The sequence below is a fragment of the Haliotis cracherodii genome, unplaced genomic scaffold (genome assembly GCF_022045235.1).
Source record: "Haliotis cracherodii isolate W230 unplaced genomic scaffold, xgHalCrac1.p SCAF_1, whole genome shotgun sequence".
Lineage (NCBI taxonomy): Eukaryota > Metazoa > Mollusca > Gastropoda > Lepetellida > Haliotidae > Haliotis > Haliotis cracherodii.
Window position 1 is genome coordinate 52,628,825 of NW_027266264.1, and position 14,154 is coordinate 52,642,978.

Here is a 14,154-nt window from a genome sequence, read left to right on the forward strand (position 1 = left end):
GGAGAGATGAGTAAAGATGGATGTCAGGGCCAGAAAGTGGGTATAGATGGATGTCAGGGCCAGGAAGTGAGTATAGATGGATGTCAGGGCCAGGAAGTGAGTATAGATGGATGTCAGGGCCAGAAAGTGAGTATAGATGGATGTAAGGGCCAGGAAGTGAGTTTAATGGATGTCAGGGCCAGGAAATGAGTATAGATGGATGTCAGGGCTGCTAGAGGCCTAAGATGCTCAATTAATTGATGAAAAAAGATGCTGTGGACACTGTTGAAATATGTTGACAGGAAAAACAACAATTGTCATGATAAGGTTGATCCCAGGATATGCAGTGCTGTTTTGATATAGTTGTTGAGCGTGTCCTTGTGTTCCAGAGACCGAGAGGAACGCCTTGCAGCCCTGAACGCACAGCAGCAGCAACACATACAGGAGCTACAGAAGAAAATACAGCAGAAAGTAAGAGCAAGCATTAGATTAACTCTGATACTACATCAATCATACTACACACACAGGCTCCAGTGTCTCCAGTCATCTTTCTCATCACATGATCTTCAGAGATCAGGGGAAAGACAAGAGTTACTTCCCTTTGACCATTTACGATGATAAAATCTCCATGTAATATATTTCCCCCAAAAACATCAATTTATCATATTTTGTGTTGAGCTTTTGTATATCACACATTTTGCATTCTTTTGCCATATGCAAAATTTTGATATAATTCAAATTCTGTTTTGCTTTCAACCTCACAAGATAACAATTTATAGGAGTAACTGTGCATGTACCTACCTCAGCATGGGGCAAATATCAGGTGGAGTGGAACTCGGATCACCACTGGAAGGAAGTGACCCTACAATGTGGTAGTGCAATGATTATGTTCTGTTTCCAGCAAGATGAGAGCTCCCAGCGACATGAGGAGATCCTCAAGCAGATCCGAGAGAAGGCATTTGTGATGAGTGTGCTGAGACATTCCACTGAGGACCACAATGATGCTCCACAACTTACACCCTATGACAGGCAGAAACTCTGCAGCATCTGTAACTATCTGGTCAGTTTACTGTCTTCCTTTCACAATGTATATAAATGCCTTATTTGTATGTACGAGGTGGGTTCAAAACCCAGATTCATTTTAAATATAACTCTTGATCTGTCAGCATCATACCCATGCTCATAGTTTTCAGACATTAACATCTGTGACCTGCTCACTTTCGACCATCCTCCAACACTAAGCTCGCATGATGAAAACAATATGTTATCAGTTCTCTCCTAGAACTCATTTTGTTTGGGATTTTTGACCCAGCATAAAACAATGAATGAGGTGCATAAAAGTGACATAGTCTGCCTGTTTACCTATTTTTTGTTGTCATTGCATGAGAGGCATGTTTAAGCATTTTTTAATGTGAACAATACTGTTTCGTCACCCCCCAGATCCCGTCAGAGGTGTACCTGCTGAGCCATCTGAGAGGCAAGAAGCACCAGCAGGCTCTTCATGACAACAACTCTGGAATTGCCATGTCAAAACAGGAAATTGTAAGTCTTTGCTACCTTCATTCACTAGAGGGCAGTCCTATAATTGTTGTGTTATTAGTGTAGAGTTTAAGTGCCAGTATTGTCAGTCTGTCAGGGTGGTCAAGATTGCTGGCTTGGATGATTGTTTGTCTTTGTACCCTGACGGCATGGGTTGTTGCTCATAATATCAATCGCTGGTTTTTCTGGTACCGACTTGATTATTTACAGGATGGCATCATACTGGAATTTGCTTGAGAACAAACGAGCATATCCCTTAGGGCACCAAGTAGTAAGACACAAACGTTCTGTTGTTTGTGACTGAATATAACATACCTGTACATCACACTTCAGATCTGTTTTAGTTTGCAATTAAATTGAAGACTGTGTTAATTCCTTATGAGTCACTATGCGCTTGATGATGTGTTGACACTATTTATGTAAAAAGTGTCCAGGAAGAACTTTGAAACTGTTAAGAAGTTCATTTGTATCATAGCATAACATATCAAACAAAAAGGGAATTCATTTCCATTTTACGACATATCTCATGTCGTACTACCCTGCTCATTTCCAGTCACTGATCTAGTGGGTCTGTTGTAGGAAACTTTCAACCTGAAGCACATCGTGGATGCTCCCGACAACAGCAACCACCCCAAGATTTTGACGGAGAAGGAGAGGCAGAAGTCCCTGAGGAAGCGATGCAAGAAGCTGCGGCAGAGGATGACATCACGGTGAGCGAGGAGTACAAATTGCCGCTAGTCCCGTAGACAAGGCTAGATACTCCATTCTCCATAGGGGGGACAGGTGGCCCAGTTGTATAAGGCGCAGCAATGTTCTGTGCAGAGTTGCATCCCTTTGGCGCGCCAGAAACTTATATTTGTGGGTTAGAATCCTGGTTCGCCTTGATTATGTTTCTATGTTTGTCAGCACCATACCCATGCTTGTGGGTTTCACCGAAGTGTAAACGTCTGAAACCTGCATCACTTCGTGCTTTCCTCCCACGTTAAGCTGACACACCTTGATATAACTGGAATACTGTTAAAAACGATGTTAAACCCAACTCATTCACCCATACTTCATAGCTCAGGCGTATAAGGAGTTGTAGAAATTACAAGCTCCACACATCATTATCAGGTCTATTGACAATAGTTCAGTTAGGTGTCTAAGGTTAAGTCTACTCTGTCTTCATGGATACTACAACTGCCTCCATGATCTAGTGGTAGAGAGTCAGCTTGGAGAGCGGAAAGTCCGGGGTTTGATCCCCAGCCGCTTCATACCAAATGACATTATTTGATGGTTCTTGTTGTTACCCTGTCTGGCGCTCGCACTTAAGGGGCTAAAACAAGGACTGCTCGGCTCGGAGTCAGTATACTGTGTCTGAATGGGGTATACATGTTAAACTGCAGCATGGTATATCAGTAGGCCAGCACTATAAATGGCATCAGTCTGGACTAGTACAAGCAGCCACGCACACACAAGTGCATGCAAGACGCTATGTAAGTGCAATAGTCTTGGATGCAACATTAAACCCAATTTCACCTCACCTCATGGATACTACAGCTTCTAAATGCCACTTAATCATATCTATGAAAACCATCAAACACATGAATCAATTACAAAAAAGTTTGTGATTGCACTTTCTCAAAGTGTATTTCTGTATCTATCATTAAAGTTGGTATATATACCTTCTTTAGGACTGGATCCTGTTTTGAAAAGGACAGCTGTCAGGTTTTGTAAAACATGGCTATATCATTATCAGTTTATGAGGCATGGTTACCTCTATATACTGACATGTTTCTGAACAAATCCTACCTCATCAATTGTCGATTGCATTTTCAAAGACCCTCCTTATCATTGTCACAAGTCCTGGATTCCATGTCACTGTTAGCATCGCTACTTTCTGTGATTTCAGCGGTCTGGAATATGAAGGGACACTGGCCAACAAACAACAGACAGCTGATTCTGAACATAAAGCTAAGTAAGTAGACAACCCAGACCACTTGTCACTAAGTTAAAACTGCTGCGTCCATGATATGAAATATATGGCTATAATCAATTCATCATTAGATTTTCATCTGGACCTAACATAATGTTATTGTCATCCAGAACGACAAAGAAAGAAAATAACTGCGTTCCCGTTTTTCTTTACTTGATGAAATAAACTACATTCATAGTACTTTCAAGCAGGTCTGTCAACAGTCCATGTACCCAGTGAGTTATTGTAGTACGGCAACATTGGGCAGGATTATAATACTGATGACCCGTGAAGATCCGGGGTAGAATAGGTCTTCAGCAACCCATGCTTGTCGTAAAAGGCGACTAAGCTTATCGTAAGAGGTGACTTATGGGATAGACTGGTCAGGCTCGCTGACTTGGTTGATGCAGGTCATCGTATCCCAATTGTGTGGATCAATGTTCATGATGTCAATCACTGGATTGTCTGGTCCAGCCTCGATTATTTACAAACCGCCATCATATAGCTGGAATATTGCTGAGTGTGGAATTAAACAACAAACAAATGATACTGATGATTCCATGTTTCCCTGCAGGTTGCAAAAGGTGATAAAGGACTTGAACAAGTACCTGATGACGCAGGACCGCGGCCCCTGGCCCACCAGTAGAGTCTCCGCTACAGACCGAGCGGTCGGGGAACTCACTCGCATCCTGGAGAGGAAGGTACAAGCAGCATCCGTTTACCATATTATCTTCTCACTAGATGTAATTAATCAGTGTTAACTTAAATATATTAATGATGAGGTGGCCCTCGTGGTAATTCCATCATTAAATAAATAGCTTAGGTTTCCCATAAGATTACCATGGTTACAGGTTGTTTTACTTTTCAAGATGTGTTATTGAAGCAATTTTGTTTCAAAACAACTGGAAATCTGGCTTCCTCACTTGGATGTATTTATGCATTTATAATGTTTAATAAAGGTGAAACATTGTTCCAGGGTAGGACACACAATTACTGTAATGCGCTTTGTTTGGAGTCATGGATATAAATATAAGGTCACCAGTATCCAATGCTTGTTGTAAAAGCTTAACAGTGTGCTACCTGGATGGTATTTCATACCAGTATTAACTACCACAGTGGATTGTAACATTTAATTTTTAATCTTATCCTATCTCACACATTGAATTCCTCTTTACTCTCTGATCCTGGCGTGGAAACATCCAAGAACCAAGTTTCCAGCTTAAAAAAACAACTCATCCCAACACATCCCATGCATCACTACTATCACTACTATCACCAGTGGATGTTTGGACAGTGGGACCTATGGTATGTCGTCCATTGCGTCGGCCTAGGATCTGGATCGTGACAATTGTGTCATTAATCCAAAGTGATCTTCACATTCATCTTTTGTCAAAGATAAGGACTTAGCTCCCCTGGATCAGACTTTATGTCGCACTCTTCCACTTCTCTCAAGTATACTCAAGGAAGCTGTAGCCTTATCTGTGGCCCACGCCCAATCATCAAAAGAGGCCCATATTCATGGGACCATGGCCTTGGCCCATGAGATTTCAGGGCGTTAATTCTCACTATCACTCATTGGGTGACTATTTTTCACTTGTCTTGAGTCATGATCCAGTTGGACAATGCATCTGTTATCTGGTACGTCAACAAGATGGATTCGACCAAGTCAGCTTCCTTCCTCAGATTGACAATTCAGTGTTTCCACCTAGTCAACTCTTTTCATTTACTGACCCGTGAAGATTCCGGTGTAGAATAGGTCTTCAGTAACCCATGCTTGCCGTAAAAGGCGACTATGCTTGTCGTAAAAGGCGACTAACAGGATCGGGTAGTCAGACTTGCTGACTTGGTTGATGCATATCATTGATCCCAATTGCATGGATCGATGCTTATGATATCAATCACTGGATTGTCTGGTCCAGACTCGATTATTTACAGACCGCCGTCATATAGCTGGAATATTGCTGAGTGTGGCGTTAAAAAAACAACCAACCAACCAACCAACTCTTCATATACTGGTTTGAGCCAGACACATTCCAGGAATCCAGAATGTAATAGCAGATGCCTTATCCTGCGCAAAGCACTCGTCCCTGACAAAGTGGCAACTCCACCCACAAGTCTTTTGCTGGATTTGCTGCCTTTTTGGAGCCTCAGACCTCGACCCGTTTGCCACCCAGTTGAACAGTCAGCTACTGATATGCACCTCCCCACATTCTGTACTAGCAAGCTTGGACGATATCGCCCTTGCTGTCTTGTGGGAAGGTCTCTACGCTTACGCCTATCCTCTGACTGGCCTCCTCCCTCAGGTCCTGTAGAAGGTGATAATCACCAGTAGCCTTCATCTTCTTTTGGTGGCTTTGAGGATTTCCCTTCAGGCTTTTCAGGTATTACGTCGTTCACACAAGTGTATCTCCTTTGCAACTTCTGAGATATGGCGGACCATTATCTCCTTTTGGATGTGCTTTATCACCCAAAGAGCTTACCACTATGAGGGTTAACCATCTCTGGTTGAAACCAACCCTCATGCTCAGCAATTGCACTCTCAGCGATCATGGAAGGATGCTTATGGCAGTCTGACATGGTCTTTGCGTCTCATTATCTGCAGGACATCTCGGTTGCCAATGTCCAAGGTCTGCATCACTCAGTCCACTTGGGTTGCTCACATCAACCCTTCAGTGCAGATAAGGATACTTCATGTACTACAGTCTCGTGTCTCGTCTCCTGTATATAAGTCAATATATACTTGAAGTTATTTATTTGTTCTTTTTATTTCTCCGGGTTCCCAGTCAAGAGTTAGGGTGAGTTGCTTTTTTTGAAGCTGGAAACTTGGTACTAGGATGTTTCCACGCCAGGATCGAAGAGTAAAGTGAAATGGGTCAGGTATGTAAATATACAAAATATTGTAAAATTTTAAATTATGCAATCAACCACTGATTTGTCTGGACCAGACCTGACTGTTTATAGGCGGGGTAGTACTGACTGGAGTAACTTACATTAGTCACCGACTGTAAAGGCTTCTATCCCATGTTTCAGTCTGTCTTGGATCAAGTGAGTTACCGGGTGCTGGGAGGGCTGACCACGCTGAGCCGTCTCCTCCAGACCATCGATGACTCTACAGTCTCTCTCCCTCCAGTCATACCCCAGAAGTGAGTAGGATCACACTTGTACTGTGATGCAGCAATTCAGCCTACAATACATACCGGGGTACACCGATGCATCTCTAAAAATCTGTATAGCGCTTGTGCAGTGTTGGCTTGTTTTTCTTTCACACCAATGGTCAGAAATGTATCAAAGTTAAGCTTTGTAGTGGTTAAATCTATATTCTTTTCAATAGGGTGGCTCAAATTCAATTATTTCTGTCCACTGAAAAAGTATTGGACCATGTATCCCAAGGACAAGCGATGTTTTGTCCTTGAATGTGGCTAAGAACAGGTGCTTTATTGTGAATCAAAGTGAAGAAAAGATTTGTGTTGAAACTTGAATTATTTTGAATATTTTATCAGTTATAATATTTTTATTTATGTGTTTGAATAATTATTTGAGCATGTGGTCCTGTGAATGGCTTGGAAAGTTATCTCCCTTAGACTGTATGCCAGCCATTCAACTTACGTGAAGCTCATTGTCATATTGGTAAATATTGATCCAGTGAACAATTTCTTTTACAAAATGATAAATTTGTACTCATACTCATGCTTCAACAGCTGTCCGCATCACAGCATACATGTATGGTCTCATAGTCATTTATAGACATATTTCCCCAAAATTATATTCTGATTTCAAGCAGCATATTTTTATAAACAAACACAGCTGTGTGAAGGGAGGGGCGCATCATACACGCCATAAAGAGTTTTGATGTTTTTTCCCCCAATGCAAATACATTACCGTGAGCTCACCGAAAATACCAGTCAACAAATTTGTACAGAAGTACGCAAATTAATTATGTAATTTTATTGTCTGGTTACAAAAAAGAGTTCATTGTCTATCTGGACTTATGTTTGTAACCTATTTTAATAATTTTATTCAAAATTTCTTTCAGTATTGTTTACATTAATATTGGCGAAATCGTGTGTGAAGTGATTGGTAGATCATGTAGATCGTACAACTCTCCAATATATTCAGCAACCACGGTCAGATGACCATTATTGACCCTTGAAACAAACTTTAGCTGACAGGGAATGGATACATATATCAAATGCCATACTTTGACTTGTTAAAAGTCATATTTGGTGTAGTTTGACTGTTATATAGAATGTTACATGGAGTTTTCACAAGGGCTGGAGCCTTGACGGTGACTGATTATGTTGTTCCATACGTAAAAAATATCCGGCCATAAAGATCAGCTGTACCAAAGTTACTGCTCCACATATGGTTATTAGTATTTGAAATATATATAGTAGAAGCTGCAACTAAAATAACACAATATTGGAATATAGTATTCCTCATAAAATAATAGTTTTAGATACAATTCTTTTGATCATTGCATAAAAATTCTTTTAAGTTATGTTATTGTATAATTTTTAATCGAATGCTGTAGATAGGGAGAAAACGTGTGTACAGCTGAAAATACATACAGTAATCTTAATCTCTGCATATGAAACAATGCCTAGTACATGTAGTAAGACTGGAAATACTTTTTAAAATCATCTTGTCTAGAGATGTGTTATCTCAAGTTTCAAATTCATATTGACCAAATTTGTTAGATGTGTTTTCTGCAGGGATACAATGTAAAACATTTCTGCTCATAATACTCAAATTTGTTTCCCCATCAATACTGAATACCCTAGAGGGGGGTTTGCATTATACAAGAGACAAACATCTACAACGAAAAAAGTATCACTTATTGTTTATTGAGAGAGAGTAGCAATGCTGTGGTGCATATCTAAAATGAAATACAAGATAAAGCCATTAAACTCCATTCAGTAATCTAAGTGTACTCTTTTAGTTTTGCCAGTACTCCTACTTTGAAATAATAAAGAGCAAGTACGCCTGATGCTGAAAACTTATCTGGAGCCCTGTTGTGTACTTTTCAGATCTCTGTGTCAGACCTGCGACGCTTACCGCCTGGCATGTAAGGGATGTTTTGAGAATTGTCACTACATGTTGTTCAGCAACAAGCTGGGAGTCCTTGCGGATCATCTGATACATCAGCTCTCCGTAAGTTGGCTTTGACTTACGAGATAAACATTGTGTGTTTTCAGATTTGTGAGTTTATAAGAGTAATTCATGCCATGAAATTTCACTTGGAATCAACAGTTTTAGCTGGAGGTTTCAGTTGTAAAAAGTCAATGCCGGATAGCAAAATGTGGAAAAAGCCTTTATCAAAGTTGTTGGGATAAATATTTATCCAACTTAATATTTGATTAATGTGATATCCTCTTGCCATGCCAACTGGCATGTTTTGGTAAAAATAAGATGCTTTTCAAGAAAAATATTCATGTGCCAAAGCTTTCCTGGCTTCAAATTCCATTTAATCCTGTTTTTCAAACAATCAAATCATAGAACCCACTCCTTTTCATTTGACAATGCACATTCACCATTGGAATGATATAGATTTTGTAGTTTGTATTTCAGTGCCAGCATTCTCTGCTCCTCTGTTTGTGAACACTGAATGTTGAGAGTTTAGTTTTATGTGGTCTCTGCCCAAATCTAAAATGAATGTTATGTTTTGGATATTTTCAGTTTAGATTCTATTTATTTTTTATTAATTTTTTTAATGTAATATGTTTTTAGTGCACAAGATGAAATTTGTCAAGGAGATTTTAACCTCTATCTAACCATAACTCATTATTGCTGTACAAATGTGTGGGAACTATGAGGCAGTACAGCGTTAGAAATTTGGTACCAGTCCTCTAGTCCGTAAGAGGTGACTAATGGGATCAGGTGGTCAGGCTCACTGATTTGGTTGATGCTTGTCATAATCTCCCATTTGCGTAGATTGATGCTCATGATGTCAATCACTGAATTGTCCTGACTTGATTATTTACAGACTGCCTTCATGTGGCTGGAATATTGCTGAGTGTCGCATTAATCAAGAAACAAACAAAACAGCGACAAGCAGAACAGATTTCAGGGCTCCTAAAACTAATTTCTATGATTATATTCATCCCAATATCTCGTCTACCTTTCACCTTATGTTTTCACAGACAATATGTCTCTAGAGCCATGAGAGAGGAAATCGGTACAAATCTCTTATCTCACTCCTTGTTGTGTCCCAGCTGCTGCTACCTGAAGATTGCCCCACTCCTAGTGGTACAGTGGAGCAGAAGCTCCCCTACGACCCGCTAGCAGCCAGCCTGATGCAGGTAGTGGCCAGTGTGCTGTCCTGCCTGGCCAAGAACAACCCTACCCTCCACTCTAGTGAGGCCTCCATGGAGAGGATGAGCAGCAGCGGTGACGCCTTCGCCAACAGGGGTAACGACATCATCAGGTAGGCTGTTTCTACACAAGCAGATGGATTTCAAGCAATCTGTGGTTCTGGGACTGTGCAGATTCTCAGGGCATGGGGGCTGATTTGTTTAAGATTCAGAGTTGCTCCCCTTGCTCTACAAGGATCAGCTGATCATTTGTTCGAATCCAAGAATCTCCCATATTATAATCCTTTTGTCTGTCAGCATCATAACTATGGTTGTGGGTGTGAATGTCTACATGCTGTGTCTTTTTGAGATTCCCTTCTACATTAACTGAAATATTGTATAAAGGGCGAGTCACCCACACAACCCACACAACACTCTTTGGAAGAGAGACAGCTGACATGGTGTTTGCTACCATCTTCAACAGTAATAATAATTATGGACTTTCTATTGCGCCATGAACACCCATGAGTGCATGCTTATTCACTATAGGAGGGTGGTCATCCCAGGAAGATGTGTATGATGTAAGTGAGATATGACTGACTCTTGCATGAATCCACCTCACTCATTACTGGAAAATAAGATACAGCTGTTGAAATAAGGAAGTTCACCATCCACATCTTATCATTAGCTGTGTTACATTGTAAAGTAGACATAATATATGGATAACAACTTCTTTATTTTACTGTATAGGCGACATTTCGGAATTGATCCTTATACTGTTGTCAAGCAAGGACAAAGGTATAAGGATCCATACCCAAACGTCGCCTTTATAGAAAAAAAAAGAAGTTGTTATCCATAAATTGTGTCTACTTTGCCATCTGTTAACTTCTAAAAAATGTCTGTCAAACAGTTGTTACATTGTAGTTTGAAAATACATAATATCTTTTGAGAGCACTAAGCCTTCAAGTCTTTTTAAATGAGTTAGCAAAATTCTTTTAACGTAAATTAGTCTTATGTATTCACCACAAATGGACATACTCACGACGTGGGTGAGCAGTGTTTTGCTTGTAATTTTAAGATTGTTTGACAAGGTTACCAACAACAAAGACGCCATCATACATGGTTGGCAAGTGTCATAACTGCTTGATCAAATTTTGTTAACAAATTGATCACCATTGATGTGGAACTTGGTGAGAAGCACTGTCTACTTCTAGTGTTCAATAGCATTGTTGATAATGAACAGTTGTGTCATTGTTTCAGCCCTTGTGCTGTGAACCTGACATAACAATAAACTACAATATGTACAGATAAAGATGTGTCACTTCATTAATGTGAGCAAGGATACTTGCATTTTTCACTTTAATTTCATGATTTTCAGTATATATAAATCATCCAGTGAGGAGTGCCTATCCACTTCCAAGTAGTTCCGATGTGTGTCAAGTTCTCCTGTGTCATGCTGTAGCATCGGGAATGTAAAGACTATTAGCTAGATTAAGTGCTTCAAAATCTATCTCTCAAAAATGTATGTAATATTGTCTCTCTGCTGGCAGAAAGATTTGTACTTGTCTTTCTGTCTCATTTTGCTCAGATACCAAAGACAATTGATTACTTGTTTACAAATATCTTTTGACCAAATTATTTTGACCTGTATTATATGCAGTCAAGTCGTGGCCACATTGATTTATTAAGAAGATTTTCATCCAAATTGTTGATGAATGTGAGGCAGGAAGTTGAGGGGAGGAATGTGTAAAGTTGATGTCTCTCCACACCTGGAAACCCTGCCTCACAGACATTGCTTGGTGGAACTGATTGTGTGGCATCATGCGCCAATGGCATGGATTATTGCACATGCTGTCAACCCCGGTTTGGCTTGCATAGTCTTGACTATTTACAGGCCCTTGTGGTATAGCTGGAATAGTGCTGTCAGGCACAACGCAGTTGTTATCACTGATCATTATCTGTCAAATGTCAAGGTCATTCGCTAGGGTTGCTTGTGTGAAGGTCCTGATGCTGCCTGCCCACAAATGAACATCAGTATTCTTCTGATTATGATGAATTGAGACTAAAGTAGTTTAGATCAACTTATATTTCTGGAATCAACTGATCCGAGTGATTTTTTCCGACTTAAACCATATTATGGTTTATATATGATTTCACTATAATTTTGCATAATGATCTAAAGTTGTGACAGTTTTCCGCGTTAAAAGGCATGTTCAGAATGGCCAGATAATTCCTGGCTGAGAATCAACTGCAACGAAAGTAGTGTGACGGCATCATACTGGTTTAAGATAGGAATTTAGACACCATGTTGTATATCTCTATGTTGCCATTTCCATCTGATTAGATTTGGGCTCATACCCAAAGGTGAAAGGTCGAGGTCAACATACATGGTGTTTCCGGGTCTAAGGCACCGCGATTCGCTGTGCAGAGTTGTGTCCCTTGGACACGCCAGAAACCTATGATTGTGGGTTTGAATCCCGGTTCGCTCTGATTATGTTTCTAGGTTTGTCAGCACCATACCCGTGCTCGTGGGTTTCTCCGAAGTTGTAAACGCGTGAAACCTGTATCACTTCGGGCTTTCCTCCCACATTAAGCTGACACCAGGATAGACCCTCTATGTTAATTTCCCGCTAATTAACCAAGCCAAGGTTATTCACTCATTAGAGTTGTGAGTTAATTAACTCAGGTATTAATTAGTTGCAGCTGACTTAATCGGTCGTTTATGCATCTTGTTGATATCTTCTCAAAGTATTGATTTAGCTACCTCGCAATTTATTACTGTAATACAGTTGCTTAGCTAAGCTGCTTGTGTATTTACTCTGATTTAGTTTCTGTATTTTCTTGAGTATAGTGCACACTTGTTTCTCAAAAAAACACAGCTGTGTGGAAGGGGCTGAGCATTATACACGCAATAATAAGTTTTGATGTTTTTTCCCCCACCGGAAAGACATTACCGTGAGCACGTAACACCGGAAATACCATGTCAACAAATCCATACTGAAGTAGGCAAATTAATCATGTAATTACACTGTCTGACTATAAAAAGTGTTTTATGTATATCTGGACTTATGCTTGCAACTTATTTCATAAATTTTATTAAAAATTCCTTTTAATATCGTTTTAATTAATTTCCGCGAAATCGTGCTTGGAGCCATCGAAAGATCGCACAATTCGCTGTTATTAACAGCAACCACGGTCAGATTACTGCTATTGACGCCTTGAAACAAACTGTAGTTGACAGAGAATGGATTCATATATCATAAATGTCATACTTTGACTCGTTAAAATTCATATTTGTTATAGTTTGACAATTCCGGAGACTAGTCAAACTGGTTCCATGTGAAAAATAATAACCGACAATAGCGATCATCTAATTTGCTTAGGGTTATAATTTATTATTTTAAATATATATAGTAAAAGCTGCAACTAAAAGAACAAGTTATTGGAGTATATTATTCCTGATAAAAAAATTAGTTTCAGATACAATTTTTGCCATTCATTAAAATCTTGTAAAGTTATATCATTTGGTGTGTCTTGACCGAATCACTGGTAGATTCCAAGAAAACGTGTGTACAGCTGATTGCTGTTTCCGGCTTAGTTAACGAGAAATACACAAGGTAATCTTAATCCCTTGGTGTAAAACAATGCCTTGCAGTACAAAAAATACAATTTAAACGGTAAATCAACATGTCTGGTGATTTTTTATCTCAAATTTCAAATTTGTACTGACCATGTTTCTCATCACCTGTTCGTTTCCCGGAATTTGCTGAAGGGGAACGGTGTATTTTTTTCTGCTTTCTGCGCATAATATTTTTTTTTTCCAAAATACTGAATCAGCTAGAGGGGGATGCACACTATACTCAAGAAAATATTGTAATCAGCGATCCTTGTTAGTATAGATTGGTTATTTTATCTTTCATATTGTCGTCCTTTGATACAATTAGCTGCTAATAAGAAACCTGTGAACATATTTCCACATTTTCATTATGACTTTATTCTTGTTTAATGACACCCCTGATCATTGGAGCACAGCTCCATGACACTGTGTTAGAAATTTACAAAAGATCCTAGTCCAAGGCGAGCAAATTCAGGAAGGACTAGCAGAATTTCATTGCAGACAACCACGTTTATCTTTTGGTAGATGTCAACTCTCCAGCAGATCATGTTGTAGACTAGTGAAAATAAAATTAATTTCTAACCATGATCAATTATTGAGACATTCATCCAGCAATATAACAAATAATTTTATGGACGAGTGAGTGAGTGAGTTGGGTTTTACGCCGCTTTTAACAGTATTCCAGTTATATCACGGCGTGTCAGCTTAATGTGGGAGGAAAGCCCGAAGTGATGCAGGTATCAGACGTTTACCACATCGGTGAAACCCACGAGCAC

General features: G+C 39.6%; 1 protein-coding gene across 1 annotated transcript in view; it reads left to right on the top strand.

The window, feature by feature from the left end:
- The window catches only part of LOC139479371 (S phase cyclin A-associated protein in the endoplasmic reticulum-like), a 105,626-nt gene that overhangs the window by 15,066 nt on the left and 76,406 nt on the right, over nucleotides 1–14,154 (top strand). Inside the window, exons 15-23 of the mRNA XM_071262231.1 lie at nucleotides 369–450; nucleotides 881–1,039; nucleotides 1,420–1,521; nucleotides 2,098–2,228; nucleotides 3,410–3,475; nucleotides 4,047–4,173; nucleotides 6,503–6,615; nucleotides 8,500–8,623; nucleotides 9,685–9,896. Of these exons, the coding sequence (XP_071118332.1) occupies nucleotides 369–450; nucleotides 881–1,039; nucleotides 1,420–1,521; nucleotides 2,098–2,228; nucleotides 3,410–3,475; nucleotides 4,047–4,173; nucleotides 6,503–6,615; nucleotides 8,500–8,623; nucleotides 9,685–9,896 (1,116 nt within the window). The remainder of the gene's footprint in view (nucleotides 1–368; nucleotides 451–880; nucleotides 1,040–1,419; nucleotides 1,522–2,097; nucleotides 2,229–3,409; nucleotides 3,476–4,046; nucleotides 4,174–6,502; nucleotides 6,616–8,499; nucleotides 8,624–9,684; nucleotides 9,897–14,154) is intronic.